The following is a 9,930-nucleotide window of genomic DNA, read 5'->3' on the forward strand; positions in this document are numbered from 1 at the left end:
TTATAACTCGTCACATTGAAAAAAGAAATTGTTGATGAAGTTTACGTGGTTGTATGTATTATGTAAATGCAAGTGGATATATGAACATTTTATACCATTCGGATTCCAAAGTTCTTCACTATAGACAGACATGGGCAGTATGCTTCTTATACGCTTGTTCTACGCGGATATATATTCTCAAAATGTCACTGTACGTCAAAGCACATTCTTCTACCAATTTCAAGAACATATTCTCTTTTAAGTGTACACTGCAACCTAAGGGACCATATGGTTTTAGCAGATAGTTATACTGTTGTCTTGTTTTGAGTGGTCAGAACTATATCCTTGATACTCTAAGCTACTTTATTATCTCTTCTTTGGTGGAACCTGATCATATTTAGCTTTGGCAGGTAGCTTCAGGCCGGTATAACTAGTGTAGCTAAGAGTAGCTGATTCAGATTCATGTGCACTAACAAATTTTATGTTTCCACTTCCCTGATAATAATGTTATAAATAGATTGCCAAGAGTAAACCTTTTCAATCAATCATTGCTGGGTGCTCTTACTGGTTGTTGCAATTTGGAAATATACTTTCACATAGTGCAATAATTAATTAAGAGTTAAAACAATGAGCTACAGCAGATCAAACATAGGTTCCGGTTAGTCTCTTGCTGCACCTAACCAGTCATCAATGAATGAAATAAATAACATTGTTAAAAGTCCATCAATATAAAAATTACAAGAGTAAGATTTAAGGCTCTGTACGCATCCATGACAATATGTTTCAGGTAGTAGGAATGTCGGAAGGAACACATTTGAGTTTGGAAGGACTTATGTGGTCATGCCCAAAGGGAACCACCAAGCAACTATCGTTTGGTTACACGCCATTGGTGAAATGGGATCAAGGTGATGATGATTGTGTGCTTTGAATTGTGATAATTCTGCCAAGTCAAATTTGATATCAATTGCAGAATAGGAAGAGGGTTGTACTCGTTCCACCATTTTGACATTTGATATTGATTTTTGACTTCGTTAAATTATATGTTTTCTGCTATTTATAGCACATGCATGGGTAGTTTAGGAGTGATTTTTGGTAAGTTCCTACTTACAAATTCATGTGATCACTATCAACAGTCTATCAAAAATACACTTACATAGTAAGAAACTTGGGTTGTCTTGTGGATCAAGACAAACTATCACTCAAACTGACTAAACAAACCTAGTGATTCTTATTTCAAACTTGTTAAGGAGTGAAGGGATGGAAATAATTTCATGGGGCATCACAAAAATGGAATCTTTTTTAGTTCTCATGCAGAAGAAGTGGTGACAAATTAAGGCATCACTGGCTTTAGTATTAGAATCAATACTCTTCATCTATCCCTAGAATCAATACCCTTGAGCTATCAATATTAGAAAACTTTGTATGATTTATCATTTCCATTTTTGGTAAGTAGTATGAATTTCGCCCTTATCTTCTTCGCTTCGGTTTTCATTTTTTTACCTATTGTTTTCTTTTTTACAGTTGGACACAGTTCTTAGAATCACTGCCTCTTCCAAATGTAAGAATTATACGTTCATCAACAAACAATTATAACTTATACGAAGTACTTTATCATTTTATTAATATTTTTTACAATATAGATTAAGTGGATCTGCCCAACAGCCCCAACTCGTCTGATAACTTTATTTGGTGGACACCAATCAACTGCATGTAAGTCTATTCTTTCTATTTACTTGTTTTATAACCTTCACCCATGAGTTTCTCAACTATGTTAGGTTCAGTCAACTATCTATATCTTTTATCGACTTTTACTTTGTTGAGTCAAGTGTGTTTCGTGTGTGCAAAATTTTTATTTTGTCTGTAGGGGAAGATGTTATAAATGAATAGAAACTTAATAGTTCTTGGTATCTCATTCATTTTTTTCAATGTTAAAAAAGGATAGCAATGGTTACTGTCTTTGATGATTTTAAAGATCTGTCCAACATTATCAGGGTTTAATGTTGAAGACTTCTCAGACAATGCTACTGATGATGTGGAGGGCTTAGATTCTTCAGCTATGCATATTGCAAATATGTTGTCCAACGAGCGTGATGGTAGTAAGTTTCAGGCACTAATGTCCATAAGTAATTGATAAATATCTGTCGGCAAACCATTTGCTAGAATAATGTTACTGATATGCTGTTATATTAAGGGAGTTACAAAATTTGTTACCTTTTACAGTTAAATTAGGTGTTGCAGGCTTCAGTATGGGGGGCGCGATGGCTCTCTATTCTGCTACATGCCGTGCTATGGGGCAATATGGGAATGGAAACCGATACCCAATCAATCTCAGCGTGGCTGTGGCTCTCAGCGGCTGGCTTCCGTGTTCCAGGTTTAACTTTGGTTATTAAAAAGCATATTATGTATATGGTTAAGCATTTAGTTGTACTGATCAGATGAACTTATTCTAGGATGGTGAGAAGCAGAGTCAATGCATCACAATATGCTGCTCGGCGTGCAGCAGCACTGCCAGTTTTAATCTGTCATGGACAAGGTATTTATTTTTATATTACCGATATATATATATATCTACAACTGGCTTAATCATAGCTGTAAGAATCCAAGCTACCTACAACGCTATGAACAAAATTACAGCGCTTCAAACAAAATATAATTTTCATCAATTCTATAAAACCGTTTGTTTAATGTTCAGTATCATATATCCTAGATATTTAGATTGGCTTGTTTTATGTTTAGTGATTTCTTGTATATCCTAAATAATTAGGTTTTTCATGTGAACTTGACTTGCAGATTAGCATACATTGATCGACGTATATTTATAGTTTCCCGTTAGAATATATGTTTACTGAAATAGGGATTCAATTGTAGGAAAAACATTTAACTTGGTTACTTCAAAGCAATAGATGCCAATGGACAGTTTTATGGAATCAAACTTTATATTATTAACCTACACGAGAGAGATTAGTACACTATTATCATTCTACAAAATTGTTAGAATGCTAGATGCACCATTCTGACGCCCTGCTTGCGGTGCGCACATATAATGTATATATGTGTGAACCCTTGGGTGGGCAAAAGTAAAATTGCACTAATTTTGACGTTATTTTACTAATCACGTGAAAATAACGTTAAAAGTGGCGGAAGGTTAATCAGGCATCATGTGGTGGCGTTGATAGCCGAAAGACAAGGGCACATGCACCAATCAGCCGGTGTCCCGATGATTGAGTGTTATGTGTCTTATGTCCAAGGCTTGATTCAAAACTACTATCGAGCCGGGGGTCTCACCGGAAGCAGCCTCTCTATCCCTATGGGATAGAGGTAAGGCTGTCTACATCTTACCCTCCTCAGACCCTACCATAGCATTGCTATTGGTGGGATATACTGAGTACGATGATGATGATGATGATGATGAAAATTGTTAGAAAATCACATGCTAAAACAATTTAAACAAGTTTTTCTAACCATAATAACTCTATACCTTCCACGGTTCGATTTTATCTGATAAACAAGCCATGATACGTGCAAATCTTAACTGTCAAACTGAGATTTATTCTTCACTATAACATAAAAGTTCTTAAACAAGAAATAATACCAAATAAGGAATAGTAAGGAAAGAAATTGTGTAAAACTAACGCCAACCTACAAACAAATATATTTGCAGGATTTTATCTTGTTTTAAGAAGATTGAGGTGTAAATATATCTAGGAGTTTATTAGTTTCAGCATACCCTTTCTAATGATTCAAGGCTGAGATTAAACTAATAATTCGTTACTAACACTTATGGCCGTTATATCTTGATAAATTGTGTTTTGTAAGCCTAATGCTAGAAGTACTATTTGTGGCAATGCCTCAAATTTTTATTTTATTAAATCTGGCAGTTAATTAGTATACAGTAATCATTCTTTTTTCTGTTTAGATTACTTGATGGCAATAACTAACTTTCCTAATTGAAGTTTTATCATTTTCTTGTTGGTCTACAGTTCCTTAATCTTCACACTATTTAGTTGTGCCTACTCACTTGTTTTGCAGTTGAGTAGAGAACACTAGACCTAGTTGGAGGTTGTTGAAGCTTGATATTATTGTTGGGCCACTTTATCTACCAGCTTCAATTCAGCTTCTAGATGTTGGTGACTTGACATTGTATCACAGCTCAGGTTTTGAAAAGTTATGGGTTCAGTGAACTAATTACCTTTGCGTATAGTGATAACGTACCTATGTGTGTCACAAGTGAAAATGTCGACACTAGCTCGATCGATAGTATTACTATTGTAATGCCCTTTCCTACCGGCCTAACCTCCTCGATCAGTGTGTGAGCATGATCTCACATCAAAGAGGAATTTTTAAAGCTTGATAGCATATACAAGCCCATAACCTCAACGAGCTTGACATGGAAATATTATTTAAATTGGGTACTCCACCTTAATCTTTTTCCAAAAGTTGTGTAATGTGAATCACTAAGTCTAATTCTCATGTTTGGTGATTTGCAGAAAATTAATGTACTATGATTTGTAGATATTGATTGGCATAGAAAATTAATGAATTTATACGGAAGTAGTAACCATACTGGTTTGGTATTTTGTAACATGTGGTCTTGATTTCCTTCACTAATGTCATTTGATTTTACTTTCTTGTGTTGGCACAATTTTACTTCTTGACATAAGTAGGTGACTTGGATAGAGATGATGTTTCTAGGTAGTATGAAAGTATATAAGTGTTTCTATGTAGCCTACGAAGTGACATTTATTTTATAATTTAACTGTATTTTAAAATATAAATTCACTGTTTTACTTATTTTTTAAAAAATTTTGATATAATTTGGTTAAATAAAAAGAGTTCTTTTAAGATAAATGTATTTTTCAAGACAAAAAATATATTTTATTTTGAATAAACTCATATTATTATCTTTTTAATATTGGAATCTCGATTTGTTTTACAAACAAAACATACGTACTTTGATTTTAAAAAGAAAATATTAAAATTGTTCTAGAAAAAACAAATTAAATGTTTAGATAAATTGTAGAAAATGGAAAGTGAAAAATATATTTCAAACAAACCTAGTTTGCCAAAGAAGGGAGGTTTGTGATGTGGTTATACACCTTATCCCAAACGATTTAAGCATGCTTGTCTTATTAGTGTGCTTCCTAGAGATACTTATACTTTTTGAGATCACATAAGAGGCTAGAAGTACTGTTTATTTCCCTAACTTTCCTATTTATGCAAAAGCAATTGTTTGTCAACTATAAGGTCTTAATTAAGATTCTATACCTTCTTTTTCTTAAAAAAAAAAAAAGAAAAGAAAACTTGTGTATTAAAATTGACGATTTAAAAACTATTTATTAAAAAAAGTGATTCTTTGGAAACATCCTTTTTATTGACTCCTAATCTTATCAGATAAAAAATATCTATTTAAAAAATCGGCTTTAAAGCTTTTTGTCTTTCAAAAAGTTCTTTTTAAATAGAAAAACATTTGTAAAAAAATATCAAAAAGTATTGCAACAAATTAAAACATAGATATAAACTTCTTTTTCTTTTTTTTTTTGTAAGAATATTTTAAAAAATTGTATACGTAAGTATAGTAGACAAAATATGTTTACATTAATAAAAATGGGCTTGAATAAAAGTTAGAAGGAAACCTTTATAAAAGACCTAAATATATATTTTACAAAACATTTTATAAAATAACATCATAAAAAAACATGTTTTTATAAAAGAAATTTTAATTCTTCAATTTTTTAGAGAACACCTTTTTAAAAAAAACAGAAAGTTATCTTCATCTAAATAAGATTAAGGGTAAGAATAAAAAACCTTGTCCAAAAGCATTAATTTTGATGAATACTACTTGAGTGATCACCATCATTTTGTTAAACAAACTTTCTACTAACATGTTTTTTTTTCTTTATCCTATGAATTAATAACTAAGTTTTGAAATTGTTTCAATTATGTCACTCATAAAATGTTTTGTTCCAATCAGTTCACTAAAGTTTTTTCTTTTATTCTAATTTTAGATATTTTACATGGAGAGCAGGTTATGTAGGTTATTTATTTATTTTTAAATAGTTTGACATTACAAAATATTTTTTTTTAATTGAAATAATTAGTAAAAATTGAGAAAAAAAATTAATTGCGAAAAGTTGAAACAAAAATTGCAAAAAAAAAAATCAGATTTTTTTTCCAATTTTTCCAGATTTTTTTTTTGCAATTTTTGGCAATTTAAAATTAATTTTTTTCGCAACTTTTACTAATTTTTTAAAAACTATTTGTGCAATGTCTAAGTATTTAGAAACAAAAAAAAGCTGCATGGCCTGCTATCCAGGTAAAATATATGTGATTAGAACACAAAGAAAACTTTAGTAACTTGATTATAACAAAATATCTTATGAGTCACCTAATTAAAACAATTTCAAAATTTGATTACTATTCTATAGAGTAATCTCTTTCGATAAACAAAAAGCTCAAATTTATTTCAGCACTGGATTTAAATAAAACTTTGAAAACTTTTAGCAAGTATATATTTTGTTTATATATTTAATACCTAATATTATTTAAGTATACTTTTGTCATTATTTTCATGTATATTTTTTTTATTACATATATGTAAATTGGTACACATATATGTAATTTGTTTATTTTACATATGCAAACTTATCTAAATGTAATATAAAATACATATTATAAATGGGAATATTTGTTTAATTGTTAAAATTTGGCTTTGCCTAGTGACAATTTCGTAGCCTTATTTAGAAAAACGTCACATTTCAAAACAAATCTTTTATGTTGTGTTTCAGAGCTTCATTTAAAGGGAGAAAATAAGTGAACGGGGAACAAGAAGGTGGGGTCTCTCCATGCCAGACAATCACTTTTTTTTGTTTTTGTTTTTTCAAGTACACTATAATGCGCGTATCAAAGGATGGGTTAGTTAACGCACAATATTTTCTACGTGACAGTGATGTGACGTTTTAAGTAGACAAACCACGACGCATTATCTAAGAGATAACCTCCTGACCACAAGACGAGGAGCCTAATGGCTTGATTTGATATAAATGAAATTAGATACAGATAAAAACTTAAAGTAAAAAAGGACAATATCGTATTTAAGAGGTCGAGTTCTCTCAAACTCATTCCCTTCAAAAGGAAACTCATGTTATGCTTATAATAACATCATAAATTACAAGTCTTCAATTATATTCATATATAAAAAGGACCAAAAGGATGTTTTCGTTGATCCATGTGAGTAGTTTAAGTTTCCTTGTTTCAGCCGATGATGTAGTTGAACACAAACATGGGGAGAAATCTGCAGAGATTTTACGTTCTTCCGGATTTCAAAGCATAACGTTTTGTACCTACAACGGGTATTCTCTAATGACTAATGATACCGTTTGCATATCGTTAGTAGTGTCACTTACTCGGTTTTTCATATATATAGGGTTGGTCATTACACTATCCCACAGGAAATGTATGATGTGTGTAGTTGGCTCGTTAGAGAGATGGGGATCAATGGATATGGTGAATAATGTCATATTTCTCTCTTCATAACTGGAAAGGATGGAAAACCAAATATATTTAGTACCAATAAGAGGTGTGGCACTGGGTACCATGCTAATAGTTAAGTTGCTATAGAATAAAAAGATGGGAATATTGATAAATAAATAAAAGCACTTATTTTTATGTAACTTTTCATTTTCTCCATGTTTTCTTTCTTGAACAAAGATAAGACGACTAGAAATAAGACTCATTCGGCTCTATCAGATTTTCAATGTGGTTTATCTTTCATTTCCTTCAACATGAAGTTGTGAGATTGAAAAGGAGAAGGTTTGAAGATAGCTAGTTCTGAGAATCACACTTCACTCATTTATTTTCTTTCTTCATTTGGTATGCATTTATAAACTACAGATATTATGATGTTCCTATATGATGGATGAATTCTAGATAGTGATCATGCTTCTAATTTCATGCTCTCTTCAGTGGCGGATCTAAAAAAAAATTTCAAGGGTAACCCAAAAAATAAAAATTAGTCGTGGAGCCGTCGATTTGGGGGGTGGGGTGAGTTGTCGATTTATCCCTAAATGTTAAAAAAAATCGGACTAGTTCGTGAAACATGATGAATAGATAAAATCCAATTTTCAAATAAATAATAAAAATGCATCTATCCTCGTCATAAATTCATAATTAAAATAAAATATTCCAACAATAGTCTTTCAAAGTTTTCATTACAATACTTTTACATTCACACATGTATGCTAAAAACATTTTATCAACTATCTTATGCTTACTTTTCGTATATTCGTCGTTAATTGGTTTACGTTAATAACAAATATTTCTAATAATTAAACCTCTTTTACCTCTCTGGTAATGATTATTGGTATTCTAAAAATATGTTAAATACTTACTGTTATGTTTTTTTTTTCATAAAATGGTTGAAAATCTATAATAATTAATAAATAAAACTTTTCCTCTACCACGTGTCATCTACCAACCCCATCCTCACTCTTGAAATCCCGCCTCCTATACTCCTTTCTCAATCACGAAACGGATCCTCTACCCGACCCTAATTTGAAGTTACAACCCGAACAACCTATCTCATCATCGTGATGTTTTAGTTTCATAAACCCTAAACCATTCTTATTCTTGCCCCGTTCCTTAGCAAATCGAACTCATCTAATTGGGTTCTATTTTCTTTGAACTGTGTTAATTTGATATTCATTGCTTAAGAAAATCAATGGCAAAATTTTCGATTCATTTTCAATAGGTGGGTTATGTTCCGTGTAATCATATATTTGAATTAACCCCTTGACCTGCTCTCTAAGAATCTACAAAGTCTGCTCCTAAATCGGAGTCATTGCCAATGGCTTTACAAATTCTGCATCCTACTCGGTATCATCTGCTTAGTTTTATAATAGTTAAATAAATTTATTAACATTTGTTCTAGGTGTGATTTCAAAGGACGGTGTTATGAATAATCATGTTCCAATAACAATACTAGAATCAATAATGATGCATGAGTTTGCGAGTCTTCATGAATCTGCCTTTGCACTTTAGACCAAAAGTATGTCAATCTTGATATTCTTGTCACTTTTAGTTATATTTTAGGCTTTAATTTAGTTTTTATCTAAATAAGCTCATTAAGATATCTAATTATTAAAATCCTCTTAGGGCATGGTGAAGGAAAAAACGTTGATTTTCACATTTGATAAAACAATGAAGGCTCGGTTCGTATCCTTCCATGATATGCAAAGAATGAGCTTCTAAATTGGCTTCACATTTTCCATGTGTACCCTTCAGAAAGTATTATTTTAGTTCTTACAATGATAATTATTTAATATCCTCTCTCTTTACCAGTAAATACATGAAGGGAAGGAGATGAAGTTGTTTTGTTTACCTGCCGCCTTTAAAATCCAAAGTGAATATGGTTGGTGGAGCTGTTAAAAAAAGTTTGAAAATTTCTCAATTGAGTAATTATTCATACTTAGACTTTCGCTATTTAGGTTCGAGATGAGATTCAACACGGGACCGGTCTTGCATCCCAGAAAAAGTTGCTCGACTCTGCTGTTGAGTTCCTAGAGTGAACGAGTTCTGCACTAGCAGGTAAATAAAACAATAATAATAGTAATAATAGTATTAATAATAATAATAATAGTAATAATAGTAATAATAATAATGGCCATTTTAATTAGGCATTTTACCAAATCTATTGAAAGGTATCACCGTTACATGAATGTATAACCCAATCAAAAAACACCATGTGGACATAAAATTCTTCATTGGCGCAAGTTTGGGCTTAAACATTGCCATTGGTTTAAAATTGGTGAGTTTTTTCCTTGTGGGGTGGGGATTGATTTAATAAATTTGTAACACTGGTACTAATCATGATCAATTAGGGAAAGGAAATATAGTGCAGATATAAAGAGTAAAGCAACAGTTTTATGGAAACATTTTTCAGTTCTCACAAGTGGT

At 31.5% G+C, this 9,930-nt stretch overlaps 1 protein-coding gene across 3 annotated transcripts; it reads left to right on the plus strand.

The window, feature by feature from the left end:
- Positions 1-534: 534 nt before the first annotated feature.
- On the plus strand, positions 535-7,778 carry LOC143609382 (uncharacterized). Of its 3 annotated transcripts, none has more exons than XM_077084147.1 (9): positions 535-637; positions 767-884; positions 1,501-1,537; positions 1,620-1,689; positions 1,971-2,072; positions 2,200-2,350; positions 2,430-2,512; positions 7,235-7,328; positions 7,403-7,778. In XM_077084147.1, exons 1-9 carry the CDS (start codon positions 607-609, stop codon positions 7,488-7,490), a joined length of 774 nt encoding a protein of 257 aa, XP_076940262.1. In that variant the 5' UTR covers positions 535-606; the 3' UTR covers positions 7,491-7,778. The 3 variants fall into 3 exon arrangements, with proteins under 3 accessions (XP_076940262.1, XP_076940261.1, XP_076940263.1); XM_077084146.1 differs by having other exon boundaries at positions 1,971-2,075; positions 7,403-7,770; XM_077084148.1 differs by lacking the exons at positions 7,235-7,328; positions 7,403-7,778 and adding an exon at positions 4,009-4,560 and having other exon boundaries at positions 1,971-2,075.
- Positions 7,779-9,930: the final 2,152 nt, after the last annotated feature.

Source organism: Bidens hawaiensis, unplaced genomic scaffold (assembly GCF_021521415.1).
Source record: "Bidens hawaiensis isolate Kalapana, Puna unplaced genomic scaffold, B.hawaiensis_p1.1 tig00419591_1, whole genome shotgun sequence".
In the NCBI taxonomy this organism is placed as follows: domain Eukaryota; kingdom Viridiplantae; phylum Streptophyta; class Magnoliopsida; order Asterales; family Asteraceae; genus Bidens; species Bidens hawaiensis.